Raw genomic sequence first — 13,437 nt, 5'->3', positions numbered from 1 at the left:
ACTGCAACTGAATGCTGAACAAGATATGGGGAAGAAAGAACTTCCCTCACTAAACTCAATGGCATCAGACCACCAGGTCTCCGGTCAATCAAATTCTGAGACTGCAATGATGGGGGGACCAAGAATCATGCAAATAAAATCAACATGCCACACAAAGGGTGAGGCAACATGAAATCCCTCCTTCCATCAACATTCCCAGCAGCTCCTCATCTCTACAACCCCAGAACCACCCCCAGAAAATGCAGAGCAACAACTTGTGTCATCTCCTTTTGAGTACCCAGATTAACAACTTCTTGAGCCATTGTCCATCTTTCACTGATGCGAGTAAAAAATGCTTGCACGGCCTCTCTTCCAGGACCTCTGTGCCTCGTTTTATAAATCAGTCTCCTGTTATCGATGAAAGTGGCTCCCTAGTAAGTTAACAGTCCCCCTACTTCCGGAAGCCTTGCACCCACCCTGCCAGCACCCATCCTATCAGCAGCCCCCAGCACCCAGCATGCAGTAGCCCCAGCTCGCCGACAGACAGAATTGGTTGATACTCTGGTTTTACTACAAGCACCAGGAGAGTATAAGGGATGAGTTGCTTTGCTCATACTATTAGTGGACTGGAAGGAATGTTGCTCATCTTCTCCAGGGTAAGCCATTCACAGGATGGAGTTGGTTACTTTGCACTACTTTGGTTCCCTACTACATTATTAACACCAACATTTGCTCCTTTTCTCAGCACTGCCCACCGAGGCTCTCTGTGACAGCCATCTACATGCAACAAGCTCAGATGCACACAAGACTACGGCAGCACCATGGGCAGCAGTAACTACCTCATGGAGGCAGTCATGATTACCTTTGCTTCAGGTCTGGCTTTCACCCGGATGGCAGTTTAAAGAGCACTCGGGCTGCACATTCATACAGGGTAGTGCCCAATACATGATCATTCAGGCCAGGTCGTGAATGATCTATCCGAGGACTCAGACTCATGCCAGGTCATGTTCTTCACTAAGAACCCTTTGGCGGGTGCATCGACAAACCATTGTTAATGCAATGAGGATCAAATGCATCTTACCCTCTTCTCTCTGGGCTTCACTTTCTCCGGCTTCTCCTCGGACACCTCCTGATCCTGTACAGAAATCAAGAAACAGATGTTAGCTAAAGAGCATTAAGCGGAGCAGCAGTAAAGAGACTGCACACTAGTCAACAGCACTCGCTCCACTATTACAACCCATGATTCCACACTAGGTGCACTATGAGCCTCCCTGGGGTGGCACACCTCTGTCTGGGTCTAGTTTGCACTAAACTGTACATTAGAGGGCAACTGGTCTCTGTGTCTGCCAGGTTTCAGAAGAACCCCATGTGCCTCTGTTCCGATTTGCGGGTCCAGGAAACCCCTATTGTTTATGTCCCAAACAAACACTCACAAGCTGGCTGGAAGCCAAGTCCACATGTGGCTTAGCAAGGTGGATTGAAAAGACATCCAACATTGTGTCCAGAAACCTGCGTACAAGCTCCTACTCGGTCTGCGCCTCACTCACCTGAGCACAGTGGGTCATCTGCACTAGTGAGGTAACAGCTCCCTTCCTATTCCCTCCCAGAGAGGGTGCCTCAACCTCTGCAGTGCTTCCGCCTAAGTATCCTACAAGCTATAGACGCGTGGATTCAGATCCCATCCTCGTCGCCAATATTAAGTCATGAACTCTGGTATGTTCAACAAAGTTTATTCCATCAACAGCAGGACACTGCAACTGCCCCTCTGCCTTCACCTCCCGGTTAATTGTCAATCCCACATTCTTTCCCTCATTCTAAATTCCTTCTCCTTCCATATTCCAATAGCGCTTGCTGCTTCGTATGTCATTGCACACAATGACATATTAACTGCATCCCAACACACTTTGGGCAGTGAGCCAGTGAAAATAAGGTACAACTCATCCGGTGAGGAAGGACTTTCCTCAAAGTCCCTTTAGAGCCGACCCAAGTATTGAGCTCTGCCGGTAATCCTAGCTGGAATATAACATCTGGCGACAGCGATGGGACATTATCTACAAGTCAGACACTCCTTAGTAATCTATGGTTCCTGAGGATCAGCCGTCTGAAGCTGAACTCGGACAAGACGGAGGTCCTCATCCTCGGCTCCAACCCTTCATCCTGGGACGACTCCTGGTGTCCGACGGTACTGGGGGCAGCCCCGACACCCACCGACCACACACGCAACCTGGGAATCATCCTCGACTCAACGCTCTCAATGACCAAGCAAGTCAACGCTGTCTCCTCCTCCTGCTTCAACACCCTCCGCATGCTCCGCAAGATCTACAGATGGATACCGACAGATACAGGAAAAACAGTCACCCAGGCCCTCGTCAGCAGAAGACTCTACTACAGAAACGCCCTCTACGCGGGAGCCCTACCAAGCTCATCAAACGACAACAAAGCATCCAAAACGCCTCGGCACGACTGATCCTCGATGTACCTCGACACGGCCACATCACCCCCCACTTGAGAAACCTGCACTGGCTCCCCGTCAACAAGAGGATATCCTTCAAGCTCCTCATCCACGCACACAAAGCACTCCACAAGACCGGCCCAGCCTACCTCAACATACGGCTCTCCTTCTACATCCCCAACCGCCAGCTACGCTCCGCTGACCTCTCACTCGCCACCGTCCCGCGCATCCTAAGAACAACCACCGGCGGGAGATCCTTCTCCCACCTCGCCAAGACATACCCCGCCAGGAAGTTCGTTAGTCATTGTAAATTTGTTATATTTATTTATTTTTTGTACATTCCTTGCTTGCTGTGTTTGATATTGTGTTTTTCTTGCCTGCTGTGTTTGATTCTGTGTCCTGCTATTTTTGTTCGTTCTATTTTGTAACATTTCTCTCGTGTAACATAACTGGTTCTATTGTACAGCGCTCTGACACCTTCGGGTAAAGTCCGCGCTTTATAAAAATGCATAAATAAATAATAAATAAACATGGAACACCCTCCCACTGAGCCTACGACAGACCCAAGACCTGCTGACCTTCAGGAGGATACTCAAGACTTGGCTGTTCGATCAGTAGCGCCCCCCCCCTCCAGCGCCTTGAGACCCTCACGGGTATGTGGTGCGCTTTACGATTGATTGATTGATTGATTGGGTGACTGAGACCTCACCCACAGATCTGGTAGCCATCAGCTGTGACTTCTATTTGCATCATTTACTTACTGTCCACATATTAACTGCGGATCCAGCTCTCAGCTAAGACTAACTGAACACACTGAAAGTGTTCCTCCCATGCGCACTCATTTTAATGCTACTGTCAACCAGATACCAGACTTGTCTCCAGTTACACCAGAATCCACACCTCATTGGTTCTTGCAACAACACTCTTACTCAGTGGAGATATGGTGTATGCTTCCATCCAAGCATCAAACACGCTGCTTGTCTGATGCCAAACGAAGCAAGGCACTTGATGCTGCCCAAAAGCTCCCACACACATATCCACAAGATGCTGTAGTAAGAAAGCGCTACACAATAGCCCATAAATCTCTCATGCCCCTGCTCCAGAAACTGAAAGAGTAAAGTCCCAGAGACATCATATAACCGAGATGGTACGGTAACAAGAGTGACACTATATCCCCTTGGACACCCAGTGACCTCACAGGAAGTGACAATACACAGCCATTTACACCCTTCCCAGGAGGTTAATTATAATAATTAATTGAAGAATCTCTATTAGAAAGTGGTGTCTGCCGCAGATAATGAACACAAGCAGCCAGATGGTGAAGGCAGACTTATTTTACAAGACAGAAAGTTGGACGGGTTAAACCAATTCACAAAAGCGCTTTACAAATGTAGACAAATTGTTCAATCTCATGGGACGGCAATCAAGCGAGTCGGATTTGGACGGTCAACCCCTGGCTCATCTATGATGGCCATGAGCAGGCTGGACTGACCATTTGCAAAAAGAACAATTGATATACAGAATGCTGAACAATGTCAAAACATTCACCCCAGTACAAGGATCTGGGCCTAAATCCATCGGTTGTTTACTCCCCATGCCATTTCCAATATAAACGCAGCCACATGCAAATAATTCTTGACCCTGCTCCCCATGGGAACAGTCCAGCCTGAACTGCCAGGCCAGGTCCTCCCTGGACCGGAATTGAGAATCCTGTGACCGGTTTCAGAGTATCACCCCTCATCAGCCAGGCTAGCTTGAATCCAGTGGCATGGAGAGCACTGGACCCCTGTCTGGGCATACCCAGCTCCTCAATCCAGTGTCTCTCTCTAGAGATACAGCCCCCTCTGTCATGCATTGCTTTCTAGAGTGCAGCCCCTCAGTCCTGCATCTCTTTCTGGAGCTGCAGCCCCTCAGTCCTACATCTCCTACTAGAGATGCAGACCCTCAGTGCTGCAGCTCTTTCAAGGGATTCAGGTCCTCAGTCCAGCATCTCTTTCTAGAGCAGCAGCCCCTCAGCCCAGCATCTCATTCGAGAACTGAATCCCCTCAGCCCAGCATCTTTCTAGAGCAGCAGTCACTCAGTCCTGCATCTCTTTCTAGAGCAGCAGCCCCTCAGTCCATCATCTCTTTCTGGAGCTGCAGCCCCTCAGTCCAGAATCTCTTTCTAGAGCAGCAGCCCCTCAGTCCAGCATCTTTTTCTAGATCTGCAGCCCCTCAGCCCAGCATCTCATTCTAGAACTGAATCCCCTCAGCCCAGCATCTCATTCTAGAACTGAATCCCCTCAGCCCAGCATCTTTCTAGAGCTGCAGCCCCTCAGTCCAGCATCTCTATCTGGAGCTGCAGCCTCTCAGTCCTGCATCTCTTGCTAGAGCAGCAGGCCCTCAGTCCTGCTTCTCTTTCTGAAGCTGCATGTCCTTAGTCCTGCATCTCTTTCTAGGGCTGCAGCCCCTCAGTCCTGCATCTCTTTCTGGAGCTGCAGTTCCTCAGTCCTGCATCTCTTTCTGGAGCTGCAGTTCCTCAGTCCATCATCTCTTTCAGGAGCAGCAGCCCCTCAGTCCATCATCTCTTTCTGGAGCTGCAGTTCCTCAGTCCATCATCTCTTTCAGGAGCAGCAGCCCCTCAGTCCTGCATCTCTTTCTAGAGCTGCAGAACCTCAGTCCAGCATCTCATTCTGTAGATGCAGCCCCTCAGTCCAGGATCTCATTCTGGAGCTGCAAACCCTCAGTCCAGTATCGCTTTCTAGAGCAGCAGCCCCTCATTCCTGCATCTCTTTCTGTAGCTGCAGGTCCTCAGTCCTGCATCTCTCTCTAGAGCTGCAGAACCTCAATCCAGCATCTCTTTCTGGAGCTGCAGCCCCTCAGTCCTGCATCTCCTTCTGGAGCTGCATTCCCTCAGTCCAGTATCTCTTTCTGGAGCGGCAGCCCCTCAGTCCAGCATCTTCTTCTAGAGCTGCAAACCCTCAGTCCAGTATCGCGTTCTAGAGCAGCAGCCCCTCATTCCTGCATCTGTTTCTGTAGCTGCAGGTGCTCAGTCCTGCATCTCTTTCTAGAGCAGCAGCCCCTCATTCCTGCATCTGTTTCTGTAGCAGCAGCCCCTCAGCCCAGCATCTCCTTCTACAGCTGCAGCACCTCAGTCCAGCATCTCTTTCTAGACCTCAGTCCAGCAGTTCCTTCTAGAGCTGCATGGCCTCAATCCTGCATCTCTTTCTGGATTTGCAGGTCCTCACTCCTGCATCTATTTCTGGATTTGCAGGTCCTCAGTCCTGCATCTCTTTCTGGAGGTGCAGTTCCTCAGTCCTGCATCTCTTTCTGGAGCAGCAGCCCCCCCTCAGCCCAGCATCTCTTTCTAGAGCAGCAGCCCCCCCTCAGCCCAGCATCTCTTTCTAGAGCTGCAGCCCCCTCATTCCTGCATCTCTTTCTAGAGCAGCAGCCACTCAGTCCTGCATCTGGTTCTAGAGATTCAGACCCTCTTTCCTGCATCTCTTTCTGGAGCTGCAGCCCCTCAGTCCAGCATCTAGTTTTAGAGCTGCAATCCCTCAGTCCAGCATCTCTTTCTAGAGCAGCACCCCTTCAGTCCTACATCTCCTTTTAGAGATGCAGCCCCTCAGTCCTTCATCTCTTTCCAGACCTACAGCCCCTAAGCCCTGCATCTCTTTCTGGAGCTGCAGCCGTCAGTCTAGTGTCAGTGAGTGCTCGGGAGGTACAGTCCACCTCTGGATGGCAAGTGTCCCACGGACCCCGGGCAAACATGGAAGATGGCCTCTTGACTACTGATCCATAGTAAAATACAGTGATAATCAGGGCTCGGTCTGACTTTTTGTCGCCTGGGTCCCGGTGCCACTGCACCCGCTACACATTGATTGTTACGGCCTCGACAGGCCTCTAGGATCAAGAGTGGTGTCCAGAAAACGGAAGCACAGGAAAAGAAAATGGATGCATTTATATACAATAAATAGAAATGAGAATCATTTACATAGTAAGTGGTCACCATGCAAATCCGGCCCGGACCTCGTCAGGGCGGCAGCGCTCTGATCCAGAGACTTTATCCGTTCTTGTGTTTGTGATACATTTATTTATTCCTTCTGAACTACATCCCTTTCTGTAAAGATTAGGAAAATATGGAAACAGCAAATCTATAACCCTGAGCTAAACTATTAAACTATCCCAGCTTAGCGCAGCAGTGCAGGCCTCTAACTGCTTTTAGGATCCTTCAAAGCACCGCTCTGCTGCTCCATGAGATTGTTTTGCTGCCAAATGCAAGGTATAAAAATCGCCACGTTACGTACAGTGCAGCGGGTGTGAAATAAGCATTTATATCCCCCCCTGCCCAGCAGCAGGGGGTCAGCGGGCCCTTTTTTAGGTCTTGCCTGAGCCAGCGCGTATGCGCTGCGAGACATTTAGTAAAGGCTTTTGAGCTTCTAACACACGCTCCTGTGTGTGCTTTTTAAAAATTAACCCGCGATTGGCCTTTGCGTGCGTCTTTCTAAGAAAGACAGCACGCAATTGGATCAAGGTGGGTACATGTCCCGCCTTCTCTGGTCCTTGGCCTAGGGTCTGCGGGAGAGAGCTTTAATCCCATCTGTTTCCAATTATCGTGTTAGCGGTAATTGGAAACAGATGGTGCTTGCGTTTTTTAGGTCAAGCCCGGTGCTTGCGTTTTTTAGGTCGAGCCCAGCACGCGCGCACACCACTCCCGCTGCAGCGGCTTTCACTTTTGCTGTGCCAGCTCTTCCCGAGACTGCTGCTCCTCCCTGTGCCCAGTTGTTCCTGTACCTTCCGTGCCTGCTCCCTGTACCTCCTGTGATTGTTGCACCTCCATGTGCCTGGTCCTGGCGCCTCTGGGATCCTGAGCCTGCTACTTCACCTCCGGGCGCCTGCTCTCTGCACCCACTGAGGTTGCTGCACGTCCTGTGCCCGCTACTTTCACCCCTCGCGGTGGTTTCATCCACCCCTGCCTGCTTACTGCACCCCGTGGTTGCTGCAGTTCCTTTCCGTCCTCCCCGTGCATTCCCTGCTCGTGCTTGCTGCGCCCGTGCCTGCTGCTCCTCACTCCCCGGGTCGCCTTTGTTTACAGCGCTGCCTGCTGCAGGGAGGGAAGCGGGGGACAGGCCAGAGGAGCTGGGTACGGATCTGCCGGCTGCATGAATGGAGGGGGGGAAGCGAGCTGCGTGCACACCGACTGTGCCTCTGTGTACGGAGGAGGCAGGAGTGGAAGAGACTGCAGACGGGTGCATGCAACAGAGGGGGTTCAGGCACATGCAGTGCTCCTGAGCAGGGCAGGCGCAAGGGACTGGTCCATGCACGGACACTTCTGCTAATGGGAGAGGTGCGTGCGCTGCCCGTCTTCAAGAGCGCCTTAGGGAGCAGACCTTGCACTGCGTGTGTGTAGTGACTACCTCGGGCCCGGCGTATGGACTGCCCCTCTCTGTAGGTTAGGCGCCAAAGACTGGCCCTTGCCGCGACTCTTACGGAAGCTAGCAGGAGTGCACCTTGTCCATCTACATGAACACCTCAGTGCTTGAAGCATGCACTGTCCTTCTGCAGGACAGACGCACGCCACTCCCACTTCAGGAGCTAGAGCCAAGTTGGGTGCAGTTAGTTACTCAGCAGGACAGGTGTATACTTTGCCAATACAGGAGAGAGCCGAGTCAGATGGTATGTACTGCCCCCAGTACTTGAAATGGAAAAATAGAAGTGCAGCCAGGTACTCTGTACTAGAGTACCTGCTTGTTTCTGAGAAGTGCTGTTACTCTCCAATTAAAATTATTACGTTTTTCTTGAGAAGTGCAGGTACTCTCCCTCTCAAAATAAAAAAGTGCAGTACTGGGCCATACATATCCATTTAAAGCACTGACTGCCCCCTTTCATGAGTGTCATTTGAGACAGGTGAACTCACTGATACACCCCACATACCACTCAGTACCGCATAATTACAAGCCACATAGTTAGACTCTACTCAATGCAACATAAATACACTCCACATAATATCACTCAGTGCCACATAATTACACGCCACATAATTGCACTCTACTCAATGCAACAAATACACTCCACATAAATGCACTTTATGCCACATACCACCAATCAACATACATGACACAATTTCACTAAGCATAATTTCACTCAACACCACAGTTCCAGGCCACACAATTCAACTCCACACATTTCCAATACACACCACATAATTACACACTAAACAACATATTTCAACTCCACAAGCCACAACGTACCTCCAATCCACACCATATAGTGGCACCACCTAAGCACCAAACATCACTCACCACCAGCATTTTGCATCAGTGCATCACCTAAGCATCGCCAGACATCACTTAAGCATCACTCGTGTTCTAATTAAATTACTGTTTTCCAACCTCCACTACCCCCATGTCCCGCTCCCCCATAACAATTTTTGTTATGACAAACAAGCATGAGAACAGGCAGGAAGAAGTTGCCAGCGGTGCAAGTACAAAAAAACTAGAAAGACATTTTTTATGTTAAAATCTATTTTTAATAAGGGTGTTCAGTTGTATATAATGTCATTGTAACGCCCTGACGTCTCAGGATCGTTTAACAGACACGATAATGAGAACGCAACCACTTGTGAAGGTTTAGTTATTTTAATGAAGGCAAAAATAATACAAGGAATAAACAAAGGTTATAGTCACTGGAATCCTCCAGGCTAAGTACGTTACCAGCCCACAGCACGGATGGTCCTAACCGTCCTCTGCATATACGCCGATCCCGGCGTATGCCAACAGAGGGCAGAAATGAAATGGCCGACAATGCCAATCGGTAGGCTGTGAGGGGCACGAAGAGTGTTGGGGAGAATCGAGGAGTCAGGGAAACACCCAGCCGGGGTCTCTACCTGAAGGGAGCAGCCGCTCAACCTCTTCCTCAGACTGCACCGGGACGCGGAGTCACCTCCTGGTGATGCGTCACCGATACCCCAATCACAAGCAAAGAAGACTGAACCGAGAGCAGCCGCTCGATCGATCCCGTGGACTTCCGAGTCTGTAACGCGGCAAACACCTCCTGGTGTGCGTTACAGCTGGCAGTCCCTGTACCTCTGGTCGGGCTGGGAGTTACGACTCCAACCAGCAAAAAGCGCCACTGCGCTTTGACTCAGCCGAGTCAAAAAGCGAAGCTCAATGGTTATCCGGTAGAGCTTCCGGGTCCTTCACAGGTGACGATGGGGCAAGACACGGCCCAGGGAGTAACGACTCGACCTACCTCCGTTCTTGCCTTACTGGAGCACCACTCCGGAACACTGCTCTTCACTAAGCAGGTACGTCGGTGTAAACACAATATCCGACAGCGTTGTACCTCCCGGTTCCTCCCTTTATAGGGCGTGTTTTTCTTGAGTTATGTAACAGCTCTCCTGTTTACATAAGGGCGTGTTTTCCTTGAGTTATGTAACAGCTCTCCTGTTTACATAAGGGCGTGTTTTCCTTGAGTTATGTAACAGCTCTCCTGTTTACATAACCTCTCAACCGCTAAGCATCCTGGGAGATGTAGTCCGTTTTCGCTGGTTACCGTTTTCCTCCCCTCGCATGACAGGAATTCTTGACAGTCATCTTGGTTTGTATAAAGGTAACAAAAATGCTTAACACTTTATATTATAACTTTTCAACAAGATGCACAGCAGCCACAATGCTCTACAACATAGCCAAAAGTTCTGGCTAAACACATAAGGTCCCAAAGGCGAGACCTATTGGCTGTGCCAATGCTTGTTAAAAATAACATCGGCAGGAAGTGCTTATGCGCTTCCGCAGGTGGCGCAGCGCACCGCCAGGATGATGAGGAATTAGCATTTAAATTGGACCGCGGCATGTTCTCTGTCATGGATTATTATTATTCAGTTACCGGTGTAGGGTAAAGGGGGGCAAAGGGGGGCAAAGGGGCTGGGGGTGGAGGGGGGGGGCTTGCCGAGCCCATGCACCCCACTCCATGGCAATAGCGTAAGTCAACCCTTACAAAACCCGATGGGAATGCTCAGTCCAGTACTGCTCAACTGCTGCCCATTACTCAGGGTCGATGGCAATACTCAGTCCAGTACTGCTCCACTGCTGCCCATTACTAGGGGTCGATGGGAATACTCAGTCCAGTACTGCTCAACTGCTGCCCATTACTCAGGGTCGATGGCAATACTCAGTCCAGTACTGCTCCACTGCTGCCCATTACTCAGGGTCGATGGGAATACTCAGTCCAGTACTGCTCAACTGATGCCCATTACTCAGGATCGATGGGAATACTCAGTCCAGTACTGCTCAACTGATGCCCATTACTCAGGATCGATGGGAATACTCAGTCCAGTACTGCTCAACTGCTGCCCATTACTCAGGGTCGATGGGAATACTCAGTCCAGTACTGCTCCACTGCTGCCCATTACTCAGGGTCAATGGGAATAATCAGTCCAGTACTGCTCAACTGATGCCAATTACTCAGGGTCGATGGGAATACTCAGTCCAGTACTGCTCAACTGATGCCCATTACTCAGGGATGATGGGAATACTCAGTCCAGTACTGCTCCACTGCTGCCCATTACTCAGGGATGATGGTAATACTCAGTCCAGTACTGCTCAACTGATGCCCATTACTCAGGGATGATGGGAATACTCAGTCCAGTACTGCTCCACTGCTGCCCATTACTCAGGGTCGATGGGAATACTCAGTCCAGTACTGCTCAACTGATGCCCATTACTCAGGGTCGATGGCAATACTCAGTCCAGTACTGCTCCACTGCTGCCCATTACTCAGGGTCAATGGGAATAATCAGTCCAGTACTGCTCAACTGATACCAATTACTCAGGGTCGATGGGAATACTCAGTCCAGTACTGCTCAACTGATGCCCATTACTCAGGATCGATGGGAATACTCAGTCCAGTACTGCTCAACTGATGCCCATTACTCAGGGTCGATGGGAATACTCAGTCCAGTACTGCTCAACTGCTGCCCATTACTCAGGGTCGATGGCAATACTCAGTCCAGTACTGCTCCACTGCTGCCCATTACTCAGGGTCAATGGGAATAATCAGTCCAGTACTGCTCAACTGATGCCAATTACTCAGGGTCGATGGGAATACTCAGTCCAGTACTGCTCAACTGATGCCCATTACTCAGGGATGATGGGAATACTCAGTCCAGTACTGCTCCACTGCTGCCCATTACTCAGGGATGATGGTAATACTCAGTCCAGTACTGCTCAACTGATGCCCATTACTCAGGGATGATGGGAATACTCAGTCCAGTACTGCTCCACTGCTGCCCATTACTCAGGGTCGATGGGAATACTCAGTCCAGTACTGCTCAACTGATGCCCATTACTCAGGGTCGATGGCAATACTCAGTCCAGTACTGCTCCACTGCTGCCCATTACTCAGGGTCAATGGGAATAATCAGTCCAGTACTGCTCAACTGATACCAATTACTCAGGGTCGATGGGAATACTCAGTCCAGTACTGCTCAACTGATGCCCATTACTCAGGGATGATGGGAATACTCAGTCCAGTACTGCTCCACTGCTGCCCATTACTCAGGGATGATGGTAATACTCAGTCCAGTACTGCTCAACTGATGCCCATTACTCAGGGATGATGGGAATACTCAGTCCAGTACTGCTCCACTGCTGCCCATTACTCAGGGTCGATGGGAATACTCAGTCCAGTACTGCTCAACTGATGCCCATTACTCAGGGATGATGGGAATACTCAGTCCAGTACTGCTCAACTGATGCCCATTACTCAGGGATGATGGGAATACTCAGTCCAGTACTGCTCAACTGCTGCCCATTACTCAGGGACGATGGAAATACACAGTCCAGTACTGCTCAACTGCTGCCCACTACTCGGGGTCGAGGGAAACTCCTGCTAACCCCCACCCACTGCCCCTTGTACTCCCCCTTTTCCAGGACCTACTTGATGGCGGGCGCAGCACCACAAAGTCTCCCCCACCTACTCTACTCCGTGACGTTACTCCAGTCACTCATCCCAGGACACCCAACCTCATGCTGTGGCCACACAACACAGAAGGAGCCTTCACATGTAACCACTGTTTGTGTGCAGAAACCCACCCATCAGGCCTACACCACCCACACTAACTCAACCTACACAAAGCACACCTCTCGCTTCCACTAGTAACCCCGCACCTTAAGAAACTATCATGCCCGCTCCTCAGCACCCGCCCACGCAGCAAAAACCCCACAGAGATCTGGAACACCCTGAACAATTACAGTGCAGACATCTTCACGAAAATGTGGCTGACTCCCGAGTCGGCACCTGACATCGGCACGGCCATCCTCGCTGGATATAAGATCACAAGACAGGACCACCAGCACAAACCATGGAGGAGGGGGGGAGTCACGATAATCTCCAAGAAAACTGTCAATTTCACTTCTACCACTGAGAGCGCGACCCCCTTCATGGACTACCTATATTTCAAACTGCGAATAACATACACCCTGAACAGAGCCCTCCTCTACCGACCTCGCGGACCACAAGCCATTCTCAGCAACATCGTTGCAGATTTCTTTGGCCCCCTCAACATAGACTTCAAAACCTACATCCTATTAGGAGACGTCAACTTCTATCTGGAAGACCAGAACAACCCCCTCACTTGCACTCCTCAAAATCCTAGGAAACCTCGGACTGACTCAACATGTCTGCAGACCTACACACTCAGGCATACACACACACCCACCCACAAGCCCATCTTCGCCACCTTCAATGGCATCAAAATCACCAAAACCATACCTCACACCTGAACCCAACGCCCAACTAAAAATCAACACCCCATGTCAAACAAAACTCACTACCACCAACCTGCCCAGATGCAACTGGAGCAGCTTCTTGAAACCTATCTGGTCCCACACACTGTGCATGAACCAGCCGAACCCCACTAATGACCTAAACAACAACATCAAACCGCTTGATGAGTGGATCACAGAATGAACTGATTCCCTGGGACCACGTAAACACAACAACCAAAAGAAAACTGGCTAACTCAGCTC

The 13,437-nt window shown here is 50.3% G+C and overlaps 1 protein-coding gene across 1 annotated transcript in view; it reads right to left on the bottom strand.

Moving 5' to 3' along the window:
* Positions 1–13,437, bottom strand: part of LOC146859417 (rac GTPase-activating protein 1-like) — a 404,586-nt gene that overhangs the window by 224,823 nt on the left and 166,326 nt on the right. Inside the window, exon 7 of the mRNA XM_085647164.1 lies at positions 1,061–1,114. Coding sequence (XP_085503290.1) covers positions 1,061–1,114 — 54 coding nt within the window. The remainder of the gene's footprint in view (positions 1–1,060; positions 1,115–13,437) is intronic.

This window comes from Triturus cristatus, chromosome 3_2 (genome assembly GCF_964204655.1).
Source record: "Triturus cristatus chromosome 3_2, aTriCri1.1, whole genome shotgun sequence".
In the NCBI taxonomy this organism is placed as follows: Eukaryota; Metazoa; Chordata; class Amphibia; order Caudata; family Salamandridae; genus Triturus; species Triturus cristatus.
The sequence above is the reverse complement of the archived record's forward strand: the minus strand, read 5'-3'. Positions and strand labels throughout refer to the sequence as shown.